The sequence below is a fragment of the Coregonus clupeaformis genome, chromosome 39 (assembly GCF_020615455.1).
Source record: "Coregonus clupeaformis isolate EN_2021a chromosome 39, ASM2061545v1, whole genome shotgun sequence".
Lineage (NCBI taxonomy): Eukaryota > Metazoa > Chordata > Actinopteri > Salmoniformes > Salmonidae > Coregonus > Coregonus clupeaformis.
In genome coordinates, this window is record NC_059230.1 from 20,433,967 (window position 1) to 20,448,280 (window position 14,314).

A 14,314-nucleotide genomic window follows, 5' to 3' on the forward strand; every position below is an offset into this window, starting at 1 on the left:
ACGTTTAAATGCCTCTCCTGTGAAGTAGTGACGTGCGACATACGCCTAGCTTCCTGAAACAGGTAACAAATATATATTAGAGTCAGTTTTATAAATAACTTTTTTGCTTTGGCTGAAAGTTGTCAAGGGCAACATGAACAACAAGTAAAGATAGTGAGAACAATAGTGACACCACATAGACATCCTGCTGAAAACCAAATAGAGACACAGAGACACAGAGAGCAGGTAGGAGGGTCCAGTGTGCACAAAGCCAGCAAGCCCACCTGACCAAAGCGTAGACACGGCCTCGTCTTGGGCTTACAGAAGACTGCAGAGAACCTGTGAACTTGTTGTTTGGGGGTGGGTTTGAATGGCATGCTATCAACACAACTAGAAGAGGACAACACATTACAGAGGAGAGATGACTTGAATAAATAGGTTCTCTCCAATACTTATTCAACTACTCTCTGGAACTCAATATAAAACTACACACAAACACGAGTCATTATCTTTGTCATATAGAGATCACTCTGCTACCCATTTTATTTTGAGTGATGCTGTGGCTCCTCCTGTTAACTAAGCTACAATTTATAATAACTTAATTGATGTTGGTAGTAATGATCCAGTGATGATGACTACCTAGCCTGTTTGATGCATGTGACACTATGATTCTGAAATGGATTTATAACATGATACAGATGTGTAATATGCATGTAATAAATTACCTTGTTAAAGATTCTTAACCAAACATTGTCTTTGTTGAGCATTTCTTGACAGCTATTATGACTACACACAGGAAAATAAGTTGTCAACGATTCTTGGTGATTAATTTGAACATTTTGTCCATTCTAAAATGTGCTGCCATCTCTACTATTAAGGCAGTTATGGGGACTTTCATTTTTTTTTATTTTGTCATTTAGCAGACGCTCTTATCCAGAGCGACTTACTTTGTATTGCTTGTGAAAACTTCTTAGTTACAATGTGTACATTGTCATATTTGGATTATATTTTCAACAATATCAGCTCTCTTCAAAATATACTCAGCTAAGAAGTCTATTTTTAGTTCAGGCTTTTCTCATGAAGAGAGTGAGTTGTGCCCTCAGTAACATGGATGTTTGTGGCTTTGATGCACTGAGGTGTGTGAAGACAGTGTGTGGTGAGGACTGGCGGTCATTGCTGGGGGCTAGAAAGGAGTTAAGCTGTGTGGAAAATCTATTTAGGGCCTTCAGAACACCACAGAGATCTGATGCAGGATACAGCTTAAAAAGAGTTTGAGACAACTGAAAGTGTTAGTCAATAGAATGTCCTCTATGCATGCTATTATGCACAACATGTAATCTGGATGCAATGTCCCTACAAACTTCTCAGTTTAACTTGAAGAATATGAGTGAAAATCAAACAATACATCTAAATAACAGTGAATTTATGTTTTATTTTATAACAACAGTATCACAACAGTAATGTAAAAAGGAGTTTGACAGAATACAAGCAATTGTAACACAATTCTAATGATAAAAACACAATGTGTAACAGAAAAAGCAATGCAAGTCTTAAAGGAGGTAAATCTATGTTTCAGTCCATGTTTTGGCACCTCACCCCAGAATACACAGTGTCTCTCTCCATGGCACTCCTCTGTCTCTGGGTCTTTGGCTTCTTGTGGATGACATTCAGAGCAGCGTAATGGACCGACGTGGGTGTGTCATCATCTTCTTGATCCTAAGAGGAATAGCAAAACAAATTCCAAAGACATCAGGAAATGACCTGATAATTTGATAGAATAATTTACAGTTAATCAAAGTCATACTCAGAATAGTTCACCATAAGGTCTACATACCTGGTTATGTGAACTGGGGACTGCCGTACCACTTAGCTGAGGATGCGTTCCTTTTAGACAAACATGAAGGAATAATCATCATCAACATCTTCATCATACAATGAATTAACCCAGTTTCACAACTAAAACATGTAATGTATACTGTACCACCAGTTTAAGCATATATTGTGGGCAATGATAATGCCTACCTTGGGACAGCAGAGATGTTTTCTTGGTCATCTTATACAAAACACAACCAAGGACAATGATGAGGATGACACAAAGAGCCAACGCTACACCCAAACAGTACACCAAGAGAACATGGTCCTCCTTACAACCATCTGTAGAAATACAGACAGTGATAGAGGAAATTCAGGACATTTTGTTCAACCAGGCATAGAATGTTACGACATTTTAGAAATGTCAGAAATATCACTAACAGTCCAGCTTTGTTCCGTTCCCAAACAGTATCTCCCCACATGAGGCCACAGCACAGTAGTAAGTCCCAGCATCAGAGAGGCTAAGGTTCCTCTTGAGGAGGTTGTAGACACAGCTCTGCGTAGGAGACCCAGCCTCAGGGTTCTTCTCACACTGATCACTCCTGTCTCCATTGTTGTAAATGATTCCTGGACGGGATTCTCCTGAGCCATGTCTGAACCAATAGACACTGTGTTCTCCTGCACAGGTCTCAGTGTGTATTGTACAGTTCAGAGTCACAGAGTCTCCTGGCTGGACTGACTCAGACACAGGCTGCTGGATCACAGACATGCTCTTGGACCCTGAATCTAAAGAGAGTGAGTAAGATCATGGTGTGTACATTCTATTTTCCTGCTAGATGAATTAATTTAGCATTATTTGAACTCACTTAGGAACCGACTTAAGTTACCTTTGACAATTAAAAAAGTTCCTTCTCCAAATTTGACTTCGCCCACTTCCATAGCACCACAGTAGTATGTAGCTGAGTCCCCTGACTCTGTCTTGGAGATGGTCAGGTTACAGCTGTCAACTCCTCTCTTCACACTTAAACGTTTAGTCTCATTAAAGTCCTTGGTAAAATTGTTGTAATAAAAAGCCTTTTGAGTGCGATAATATGATGATGCCATGAGAAGAGGCTTCTGTCCAACAATTTGTTTGAACCAAGAGACTCTGACCATTAAATTAGATTGACAAAAGCAAGTGAGAGATACACTTTGTCCCAGGTGTGTAACCATCACAGGGTCTGGTTGGATTACATCGTTGTTAAGTGCACAACCTGTGATGCAAACAAACTGAATAAATCAAAGACAAAGGTATAGTACAGAATTATACATTATTATCATTATTCAGACTACATGGTCATTCAAAAGGATCCACATTTATATTTCTTACTTACCCAAATTGGCGTTAAACAAAAATATTGTCCAATACATAATCATCATTTTAATGTCCTTTCTGCACTGTAAAGTGTGTGGGCCTGACAACGGGGCACCTTTTATATGATGACACTCATCGGGTAATCATTATGAAGGAGGCGGAAACTCTGAACTAAGTGATATTATTGGCTGTCTGAATAGGCATAAAACATGTGATAAAAACTACAATCTAACGTGAGTCCTGTGGCATACCATAGTTAGATCAGCCCTTCAAATGACTTAAAGTCAGAGTTACTGGTTTGTATTTTTTCATCATTTGGGTCAGTGGCTGAGACTACTGGTACATATGTCCTCTTTGACATACACAGGGGCTTTACATTGTATTTCTCTCTTCATGTCTGTAGAAGCAGTTCAAGCTTTCAGGAGGAAGTGAACCCTGGTGAGGTTGGCACCTTTTTGACAAAATAAGATGTGATCCTTTGATACCTGGTGCAAATAAGTGGTAAGAATTGGGCAAGTCATTTAACTAGGAAATAAAAATATGTTTATTGAACTATCACACAATCATAAAGGCAGGTTACAGACTTCCATGTTACAACCATTATCATGAAAAGTAAGAGCTCAGACATTTGCAAAATCAATATATACATTTTGTTGTACACTTCTACAAAAACAAATGTATGCAGTCAGTCAACCTCAGCCTGTATTGCTGAGGATGTGAGACTTCTGAAATCATCCTAGTATCAGCTTTATTTTACATTTGTATTAGGTGAAGCTAGGCCCCTGCAATGACATCCTACAGCAAATGAGAAATGTATATAATAGCCAGTTCACACTGGAACAGTCAAGATCAAAGTGGAGTTCAGAGGAGGGGTGGGGCTTAACCTAGAATGAGTGGTAAGAATTGGGCAAGTGGTAAGAATTGGGCAAGTAATTTAACTAGGAAATAAAAATATGTTTATTGAACTATCACACAATCATAAAGGCAGGTTACAGACTTCCATGTTACAACCATTATCATGAAAAGTAAGAGCTCAGACATTTGCAAAATCAATATATACATTTTGTTGTACACTTCTACAAAAACAAATGTATGCAGTCAGTCAACCTCAGCCTGTATTGCTGAGGATGTGAGACTTCTGAAATCATCCTAGTATCAGCTTTATTTTACATTTGTATTAGGTGAAGCTAGGCCCCTGCAATGACATCCTACAGCAAATGAGAAATGTATATAATAGCCAGTTCACACTGGAACAGTCAAGATCAAAGTGGAGTTCAGAGGAGGGGTGGGGCTTAACCTAGAATGATGCTGATTGGATGACCCTCACATGTCACATCCTGTCTTGATTACTCACTCCAGAGTAGATGGTTTCTTCCTCTCTCTGTTCTCACTGTTCTCTCCTCTGTCTCCTGGGATTGGTACTCTGTAGCTCAGCTGGTAGAGCACAGCGCTTGTAACGCCAAGATAGTGGGTTCGATCCCCGGGACCACCCATACACAAAAATGTATGCACGCATGACTGTAAGTCGCTTTGGATAAAAGCGTCTGCTAAATGGCATATTATTATTATTACTCTTCTTGTCAGTGAACTTCAGGGCAGTGTAGTGAGCAGTTTGACAGAGAGGGAATTGAGGTTGTGTTTTCTCTAGCAGGAGGTAAGCTTGGCTTCTCATATGGTGTTGAGTAAAGCTTAAACCATGTATTTAGATCGTAGGTAGGTAGTTTATTTAGGTAGTTATTTAGGTAGTTATTGTAGGTTTCCGTAGGCAATTATTGTAGGTAAGTATTGTTTACGTATTGTTTAAGTATTCACGGACGGGGAGTCAACTTGGCTTGGCGTCGGGTCAGCTTGGCTTTACACATAGCTTGGGCTTTGTCGAGTAAGGCTTAAACTACGTATTTAGATTGTAGTTAGTTATTGTGGGTTGTTGTATGTAGTTATTGTAGGTTAGTATTGTATTCGGCTGTGCCCAGCGTTGCCCAGCGTAGCACGAAGCTAGCTAGCTAACCCACCACCGGGACTAGCTGGCGAGTAGCTATTAGCAACGGTACAGTTATTTCACGCCTGAGAGTGCCTGTAATTACGCCAGCTGGCTGCCTACAATAATTACATACAATAATTGCCTACCATTCAGCTCTTTCCTAACCTCATTGTCTGAACCGTTAACGTTAGGTAGCAAGTGGCTACTGTGCTTGAAACATTAGCTAGCTTGTTGCTACCTGGTTGGCTACTAGTAAACAATAGCTGGAACGACCGTGTGAACAGACGCGAACTGGCTGAGTCAATTCAGTGGCTAGCTTTGCACTTGGCTAGCTAACAGTAGCTGCTAGGGGTAAGTCATAACCTACATTTGTTTTGCTTTTTACATATTGATAGCCCGAGTCGTTCAAGGAATTTGGGACATGGGTGACTAGTTAACGTTCGTTTGGCTCTCTCTGTGTGTTCGTGCCGTGAAAGGAGGGGTTCTTCTTTGTCTGAAAGCAATGGCTAGCTAGTTTGCTAACTATTCTAGCTAACTAACTGGCTGAATAAGTTGACGACGGACTCGCTCAAGCTGTCGGGACTAACCCACAACGTTCGACACGGACACGAACGATCTGCTTGCGCGTTGATACACTGGTGGTTTGTTGTGGCAGAGTATTGGCGTTAAACCGTGTTGTTGGAACCCGGCATGCTAGCTGGCTGTGGCGTCTTATGACTAGGTGCCCGGACGATTTTCACGGAATAATACTGCACCTAGTTAGCTAGCTGAATAAACTGAGTTAGTCTATTCCTAGAAACATTGAACCGCTGTAGTTTACAACAATTATAGCTTCTGAGGTGGAAGTTGGGAGAGTTATATTTGGGAGTTAAAGCTAGCCAACGTTAAAAACAACAAACCACTATTGGTGGTTTGTTGTGACCAAGTGTTGGTGCTAAACTGTGTTTTTTTTTGGATGCTAGCATGCTAGTTAGCTATGGTGTCATAGTTAGCTAGCTGAATAAAGTGGGTTGAGTCTATTCCTTTAAACATTGAACCGCTGTGGTTCACAACAATTCTGATTTCTAAGGTGGAAGTTGGTAGAGTTTTTGCTCGGGTGGTTCAGTGAAACAATTATAGTTTCTGAGGTAGAAGTTTCTCTCCCAGATGTTTAGCTCATTTCATTCCGATCTCCTCTGCATTTTTGTAGCCATTTGCTACAGCCTGTCAACTATGCCTCTGCCTATCCCTGTTCTCTCCTCTCTGCACAGGCTACACAAACGCACCACACCGCGTGGCTGCTGCCTCTCTAATCTGGTGGTCCCTGCACGCACCCCTCACCTGGAGTTCCAGGTCGCAGGCAGCCTCTGGAACTGCCGTTCTGCTGCCAACAAAGCTGACTTCATCCCAGCCTATGCCAACCTCCAGTCCCCCGACTTCCTGGCGCTGACGGAAACATGGATTACCACTGAAAACACTGCTACTCCTACTGCTCTCTCCTCGTCTGACCATGTGTTCTCGCATACCCAGAGAGCATCTGGTCAGAGGGGTGGTGGCACAGGAATCCTCATCTCTCCCAAGTGGACATTCTCAATTTTTCCCCTAACCCATCTGTCTATCTCCTCATTTGAATTCCATGCTGTCACAGTCACTAGCCCATTTAAGCTTAATATCCTTGTCATCTATCGCCCTCCAGGTTCCCTTGGAGAGTTCATCAATGAGCTTGACGCCTTGATAAGTTCCTTTCCTGAGGATGGCTCACCCCTCACAGTTTTGGGGGATTTCAACCTCCCTATGTCCACATTTGACTCATTTCTCTCTGCCTCCTTCTTTCCACTCCTCTCCTCTTTTGACCTCACCCTCTCACCGTCCCCCCTACTCACAAGGCAGGCAATACGCTTGACCTCATCTTCACTAGATGCTGCTCCTCTACTAATCTCACTGCAACTCCCCTCCATGTCTCCGACCACTACTTTGTTTCCTTTTCTCTCTCGCTCTCCTCCCACACTACTCACTCTGCCCCTACACAGATGGTAATGCGCCGCCGCAACCTTCGCTCTCTCTCTCCCACTACTCTCTCCTCTTCCATCCTATCATCTCTTCCCTCTGCTCAATCCTTCTCCCTCCAATCTCCTGATTCTGCCTCCTCAACCCTCCACTCCTCCCTTTCTGCATCCTTTGACTCTCTGTGTCCCCTATCCTCCCGGCCGGCTCAGTCCTCCCCTCCAGCTCCGTGGCTCGATGACTCACTGCGAGCTCACAGAACAGAGCTCCGGGCAGCGGAGCGGAAATGGAAGAAAACTAAACTCCCTGCCGACCTGGCATCTTTTCACTCCCTCCTCTCTACATTTTCTTCATCTGTTTCTGCTGCTAAGGCCACCTTCTACCACTCTAAATTCCAAGCATCTGCCTCTAACCCTAGGAAGCTCTTTGCCACATTTTCCTCCCTCCTGAATCCCCCCCCTCCTCTCTCTCTGTGGATGACTTCGTCAACCACTTTGAAAAAGAAGGTTGACGACATCCGATCCTCGTTTGTTAAGTCTAATGACACTGCTGGTCCTGCTCACACTGCCCTACCCTATGCTTTGACTTCTTTCTCCCCTCTCTCTCCAGATAAAATCCTGCGACTTGTGACTGCAGGCCGCCCAACAACCTGCCCGCTTGACCCCATCCCCTCCTCCCTTCTCCAGACCATCTCCGGTGACCTTCTCCCCTACCTCACCTCGCTGATCAACTCATCCTTGACCGCTGGCCATGTCCCTTCCGTCTTCAAGAGAGCGAGAGTTGCTCCCCTTCTCAAAAAACCAACACTCGACCCCACTGATGTCAACAACTACAGACCAGTATCCCTTCTTTCTTTTCTTTCCAAAACTATTGAGCGTGCCGTCTTTAGCCAACTCTCTTGCTATCTCTCTCAGAATGACCTTCTTGATCCAAACCAATCAGGTTTCAGGACTGGTCATTCAACTGAGACTGCTCTTCTCTGTGTCACGGAGACTCTCCGCACTGCTAAAGCTAACTCTCTCTCCTCTGCTCTTGTCCTTCTAGACCTGTCTGCTGCCTTTGATACTGTGAACCATCAGATCCTCCTCTCCACCCTCTCCGAGCTGGGCATCTCCGGCGCGGCTCACTCCTGGATTGCGTCCTACCTGACCGGTCGCTCCTACCAAGTGGCGTGGCGAGAAGCTGTCTCCGCACCACGTGCTCTCACCACTGGTGTCCCCCAAGGCTCAGTTCTAGGCCCTCTCCTTTTCTCCCTATACACCAAGTCACTTGGCTCTGTCATATCCTCACATGGTCTCTCCTATCATTGCTACGCTGACGATACACAACTAATCTTCTCCTTTCCCCCTTCTGATAACCAGGTGGCGAATCGCATCTCTGCATGTCTGGCAGACATATCAGTATGGATGACGGATCACCACCTCAAGCTGAACCCTGGCAAGACGGAGCTGCTCTTCCTCCCGGGGAAGGACTGCCCGTTCCGTGATCTCGCCATCACGGCTGACAACTCCGCTGTGTCCTCCTCCCAGAGTGCGAAGAGCCTAGGCGTGACCCTGGACAACACCCTGTCGTTCTCCGCCAACATCAAGGCGGTGACCCGCTCCTGCAGGTTCATGCTCTACAACATTCGGAGAGTACGACCCTGCCTTACACAGGAAGCGGCACAGGTCCTAATCCAGGCACTTGTCATCTCCCGTCTGGACTACTGCAACTCGCTGTTGGCTGGCCTCCCCTGCCTGTGCCATTAAACCCCTACAACTCATCCAGAATGCCGCAGCCCGTCTGGTGTTCAACCTTCCCAAGTTCTCTCACGTCACCCCCCTCCTCCGCACACTCCACTGGCTTCCAGTTGAAGCTCGCATCCGCTACAAGACCATGGTGCTTGCCTATGGAGCAGTGAGGGGAACGGCACCTCTGTACCTTCAGGCTCTGATCAGTCCCTACACCCAAATGAGGGCATTGCGCTCATCCACCTCTGGCCTGCTGGCTCCCTTCCTCTGCGGAAGCATAGTTCCCGCTCAGCCCAGTCAAAACTGTTCGCTGCTCTGGCACCCCAATGGTGGAACAAGCTCCCTCACGACGCCAGGACAGCGGAGTCACTCACCACCTTCCGGAGACATTTGAAACCCCACCTCTTTAAGGAATACCTGGGATAGGATAAAGGAATCCTTCTACCCCCCCAATTGTAAAGTGGTTATCCCACTGGCTATAGGGTGAACGCACCAATTTGTGAGTCGCTCTGGCTAAGAGCGTCTGCTAAATGACGTTAATGTGCCCTTGAGCAAGGCACTTAACCCTAATTGCTCCTGTAAGTCGCTCTGGATAAGAGCGTCTGCTAAATGACTAAAATGTAAAATGTAGATTATACAATAGATATAAACAGATATGTTAGATGTATCACCTATCCTTGATCTCCAGTCTATTCCTATTCCTGAACAGTATCTCCCCACATGAGGCCACAGCACAGTAGTATGTCCCAGCATCAGAGAGGCTGAGGTTCCTCTTGGGGAGGTTGTAGACACAGCTCTGTGTAGGAGACCCAGCCTCAGGGCTCTTCTCACACTGATCACTCCTGTCTCCATGGGTGTAAATGATTCCTGGATGGGATTCTCCTGAGCCATGTCTGAACCAATAGACACTGTGTTCTCCTGCACAGGTCTCAGTGTGTATTGCATTTTGACGTTGTGCCTAAGAATGGTAGAGCACAAAAAAGCATGGTTATGGAAATGTGTAATAAAGAATATAAGTAAGTACTATATAATAAAAAAACAGTATTTGTAATATTTTCACCTGTCAGCATTAACATGGTTCCATGAGCAAACAGCATGTGATTCAAGAACATCTTCCCACAATAGTAGGTCCCAATGTCCTCTTACTTTGTGGCAGAAATGTTGAGGTGAAATGTTTTTTTGACAGCCATCACAGTGAATCACCCATCATTAAATTCATTGTAGAATAGCACATCACTCAGGTACTTAGAAGATTTAGCGATGTACTGAAGCACCATGCCGGTGGTGAGTTTGTACCTTACCATGTAGTTTGTGTTCTCACTGGTCATGTGGCATTCAATAGTCACATTGCCTCCCAGCTTTGCTTTCTGGGAAGAGGTGGGCTGAACAATAACTGGTGTTGGAAATGCACCTGAAAAAACAACTATATTTACTACATTTAAAACATTTACCAAACGTCTATAGTAAGCACTTTAAATGTAAAGTAAACATGTATAACATTAGTCAATTGAGCTAGATGTTACTTCCATGCTTTCCAGATTTAAAAAAAGGTGAGGAGCTTATTCGTCTTGCCTGCTCCTTCACTGGACGAGATTGACCTGTGTAAAATGCAGTCTTTCTACAGAAAAGAACGGAAACTTGCATTTGTGTTCATTGGTTGATCTCAGGTACCGTCTGATTTTGATGGTCAGATTTGATTGGCTGAACACTCGATGGGCCGTCCAGTAGGCCATGAATGGAACAAACACTGTCCTTTCAAGTTGTTGTACAGCTTGATTCTGTGTTGCACAACTTTATCACATAGCAAGTTTGAATATGTGGATGTTCAGATTTATTTTTTAAACAATGTGACTACTGTGGATATATCCTTTATTAGGTCTAACTACAGCTCATGCTGTCTACAATACTATGTACTGCAGCAGGCCAACAGAGGGTTTGTCCACCCAAAGTAAAAGGCACAACAGCAAGAGTCAATGGATCCCTTTACTTAATGTTTGTCTTGCCATTATGGTCCAAGGGAGTCATACAGTAGTTGGGACCTGGTTGGCCACATGTCTTGACCCTGTCATCCTCTAGGGCCTCTATGACTACCACACATTCACTTCATAACACAGAGAAACAGGAAACGTTGTTGCTTAACCAGCAGAATCTCATATACTTTTTATTCTCTAATGTATGGACGAATAAAAGCCCTCCCATTATATAATTAGAAGGAGGCTATTTCTTCTTGGCCCAGATGATGATGACACTTTACATCCCACTTCAAACCATGGTTTGTGTTTAACTACGTACTTCAGATCTCTAGGTCAAATGACCTAAAAAATAGTTAATTGTGGTTTTTCACAGATTTCAGTAGACTATGTATAGATAACTATATCCCTCATAAAAATAGTGTTCTATTGTTGATAAAAAAGGGCAACATGAAGAGCAAAAGAGTATGTCATACAACTAACTGATACCACTGAGATATCCTGCTGAAACCACATAGAGAGAGAGAGATGAAGAGAGAGAGACAGAGAGAGAGAGACAGACAAAGACAGAGAGAGAAGAGAGATAGAGAGAGACAGCGAGAGACATAGAGAGAGAGACAGAGAGAGAGAGAGAGAGAGAGAGAGAGACAGAGAGAGAGAGAGACAGAGACAGAGAGAGAGAGAGAGAGAGAGAGAGAGAGAGAGAGAGAGAGAGAGAGAGAGAGAGAGAGAGAGAGAGAGAGAGAGAGAGAGAGAGAGAGAGAGAGAGAGAGAAAGAAAGACTGAGAGGGTCCTGCGTAGAATAACTACAGCCTCGTGTTTTGTTCATAACAGACATCAGAGTACATTTAAATACATTGCTGTGTATGTGAGGGGGTGTGTGTCATGCAATAAGTAGGCCTATGTCTTAAAGAGAAAACAAAGAAGAAACCTCCTATACTACAACTGCATGATATTTACTGTGAAATGATGCAAGGGACTAACTGACTTAACATAAATAAGAAGACATTGACCTTTACATTATAAGCACTGTGTGTAGAGACCAGTGTTGCACTAACGGGTGTGAACAGTACTTTGGCCCTGAAAAGGAAAGTAGATTGCAGTGTGTTGCTGCAGGTTAGTCTTCCTGTGTTAAAAGTATATGAAAGGTTAGTTTCCAATAGTGGAAAGTCACAGTAACATCCTCCACTATGACCACAGTGGTGTGTGGACAGAATGCATTGAGTTCAACTTATTCTAATTAATTTGGTTTAGCAGTTGGAAATGCTTTGTTTTCTTTACACATGCAAATCAAATGTAAAATGACTTGGACAGAGAAGCAATGCGTTCAATTATTTGTACTTTGTATTACACTTAAAAGAGTACTGAAGCATTCACATATATCTAGTTAATAAAGAGCTATCTTGCATAACATGACAACTGTGTCATTCATCCAGTTCTACTGTCTAATCCCAGAGTACACCATCTCCTCCACCATGTTGCTTCTCTGTCTTCTAGACCTGTTCTTCTTGTTGCTCAGATTCAGAGCTACATAATGGAGACTGTCTCCATCTTGGGCCTGTGAGAAACAGAACAGCATTTTTAACGTTAAATGTAATAATTTTTTGCAAGCTGACTGAGGTTGTGTTTTCATTACAACACAAAAAGATTCCTGCTTACCCCTGCACCTGACCGGGAAACTGTAGGACCTCTTGTCTGAGAGACCAGTTCTGAGAACAACGACACAAAACAATATAAATCCAAGTCTTCCACTTTTGCTACATCTAGAGATGGTGATATCAAAGAATAGCAACATTTAATCACTTACCTCTGCACTTTCTCTTGTTCATCTTGTACATGATGTAAGCAAGGATAATGATCAGGATGAACGAAAGAGCCAATGCTACACCCAGGCAGTACACCAAGAGAAGAGGGTCTGCTCTATGGTCTGTGATGATTAAAACAGTGATAGATAGAACTAAATATAGATAATATATTTCTGTAGATTGTCTAGTCTGAAAGTATGTCTTTTTTAAGAGACTTTGGATTGAGACTTCACCTGCAAAGTAAATAACTTTGATTAAAAAACATTTTAGCTCTTTAACCTACTCTCAATGTCCAGCATGGTCCCTTTCCCAAACAGTATCTCCCCACATGAGGCCACAGCACAGTAGTAAGTCCCAGCATCAGAGAGGCTGAGGTTCCTCTTGTGGAGGTTGTAGACACAGCTCTGTGTAGGAGACCCAGTCTCAGGGCTCTTCTCACACTGATCACTCCTGTCTCTATGGGTGTAAATGATTCCTGGAGGGGATTTTCCTGAGCCATGTCTGAACCAATAGACACTGTGTTCTCCTGCACAGGTCTCAGTGTGTATTGTACAGTTCAGAGTCACAGAGTCTCCTGGCTGGACTGACTCAGACACAGATTGCTGGAGCACAGTCATGTTTCTGGACTCTGAAACTGACAAAAAGGTGAATTAACCCACATCATTTCTAGAATATCACGGTAGCAAATGTTCTAACTGATCATTTGTTAAAATAAAATCTCATCTGCTTAAGAGAATACCTCATACTTACACATTATATCTCTAAATTCATATTTAAAAAAATAATGTTATTTTTACCTTTTACAATGAGAATGGCTCCTTCTCCAAACTCCATCTTATTGCTATAAGAGCTCCCACAGTAGTATGTGCCTGAATCTGACAGCTGCATGTCTGAGATCCTTAGGTGATTCTTTTCTTGGCCATTTTCCACTGAGAAGCGAGTGTTATCCTTAAACTCATGGTAGAATGTTGCATTCTTTTCAAACTTATTGACAGTTGAGAAGAGCTGAAGTCTAACTCCCAAGGTTAGCTTGTACCAAGAGAACAATACTGCCATGTCGCTTTCATGAAAGCAGTGCAAAATCACTGTGTCTCCAACGTTGGCTGACATGATACCACTCTCTTGACGTATGGATGAAGACTCAGTTCCAGCTAGCACATGAACTAGAGAACATGAAAATATATTAACTATGCTATAGGTTACCCCAAATACAACTTTGGATTGTCAAAGTGTCTGTAAAACAATAATTGGAAACCTTGTGTCTCCAAATCAAGTCTGGACATCGCATAAGCAGAGAAATATAAAAGATTGACATACCCATCTCTACAAGAAGAGGAAATATATGACAAAGTGTGATCATCTTTAAAGTTGTCATCCTCTTCACAACTTGTCTTGAGTGGAAAAACTCCACCCTTATGTACAACACTTCAACAATGGAGTTATAGGTGATTGGTCGACCTGGACGCGGCATTTATGTTGACACCTCATTCAGGCGCACCCATGTCCTTCTCATGAGTATTGTACAGCTCTGTCTCACAGATTATCCTGGCTGGACTAACTCAGAATAGTTGTTTTATAGGTAGATTCTGATCATTATAGATTTATTAGAAATGATGTACTTATTATTGAAGTTTGGCATCCCTTATTCTTGATCACTGCAGCTACTGTAGTATAAGAGATTCATAGTTTTTTTGGGAACA

At 43.0% G+C, this 14,314-nt stretch overlaps 2 protein-coding genes across 3 annotated transcripts; both read right to left on the minus strand.

The window, feature by feature from the left end:
* Positions 1 to 1,457: 1,457 nt before the first annotated feature.
* Positions 1,458 to 3,215, minus strand: LOC121554585. Of its 2 annotated transcripts, XM_045211776.1 has the most exons (6): positions 3,165 to 3,215; positions 2,679 to 3,044; positions 2,233 to 2,577; positions 2,002 to 2,133; positions 1,814 to 1,863; positions 1,458 to 1,695 (listed from the first exon to the last, which is right to left on the minus strand). In XM_045211776.1, exons 1-6 carry the CDS (start codon positions 3,208 to 3,210, stop codon positions 1,552 to 1,554), a joined length of 1,083 nt encoding a protein of 360 aa, XP_045067711.1. In that variant the 5' UTR covers positions 3,211 to 3,215; the 3' UTR covers positions 1,458 to 1,551. The 2 variants fall into 2 exon arrangements, with proteins under 2 accessions (XP_045067711.1, XP_041724148.1); XM_041868214.2 differs by lacking the exon at positions 3,165 to 3,215 and having other exon boundaries at positions 2,679 to 3,055.
* A 9,032-nt stretch (positions 3,216 to 12,247) lies between these two features.
* LOC121554586 lies at positions 12,248 to 13,989 on the minus strand. The gene is made up of 6 exons (XM_041868215.1): positions 13,932 to 13,989; positions 13,412 to 13,777; positions 12,898 to 13,248; positions 12,617 to 12,736; positions 12,469 to 12,518; positions 12,248 to 12,367 (listed from the first exon to the last, which is right to left on the minus strand). The coding sequence occupies exons 1-6, from the start codon at positions 13,987 to 13,989 to the stop codon at positions 12,248 to 12,250; spliced, it is 1,065 nt and encodes a 354-aa protein (XP_041724149.1).
* Positions 13,990 to 14,314: the final 325 nt, after the last annotated feature.

What these genes read in the sequence shown, in the direction of transcription:
- LOC121554585 (XM_045211776.1), bottom strand. Translation starts at nt 3,210, where the DNA reads ATGATGATTATGTATTGGACAATATTTTTGTTTAACGCCAATTTGG. An exon ending in GAACGGAACAAAGCTGGACT is followed by an intron (nt 2,134 to 2,232) that starts GTTAGTGATATT and finishes GTATTTCTACAG; the next exon opens with ATGGTTGTAAGGAGGACCAT. An exon ending in AACATCTCTGCTGTCCCAAG is followed by an intron (nt 1,864 to 2,001) that starts GTAGGCATTATC and finishes TTTGTCTAAAAG; the next exon opens with GAACGCATCCTCAGCTAAGT.
- LOC121554586 (XM_041868215.1), bottom strand. Translation starts at nt 13,989, where the DNA reads ATGACAACTTTAAAGATGATCACACTTTGTCATATATTTCCTCTTCTT. An exon ending in TCCTCTTCTTGTAGAGATGG is followed by an intron (nt 13,778 to 13,931) that starts GTATGTCAATCT and finishes CATGTTCTCTAG; the next exon opens with TTCATGTGCTAGCTGGAACT. An exon ending in TTTCCCGGTCAGGTGCAGGG is followed by an intron (nt 12,368 to 12,468) that starts GTAAGCAGGAAT and finishes TGTTTCTCACAG; the next exon opens with GCCCAAGATGGAGACAGTCT.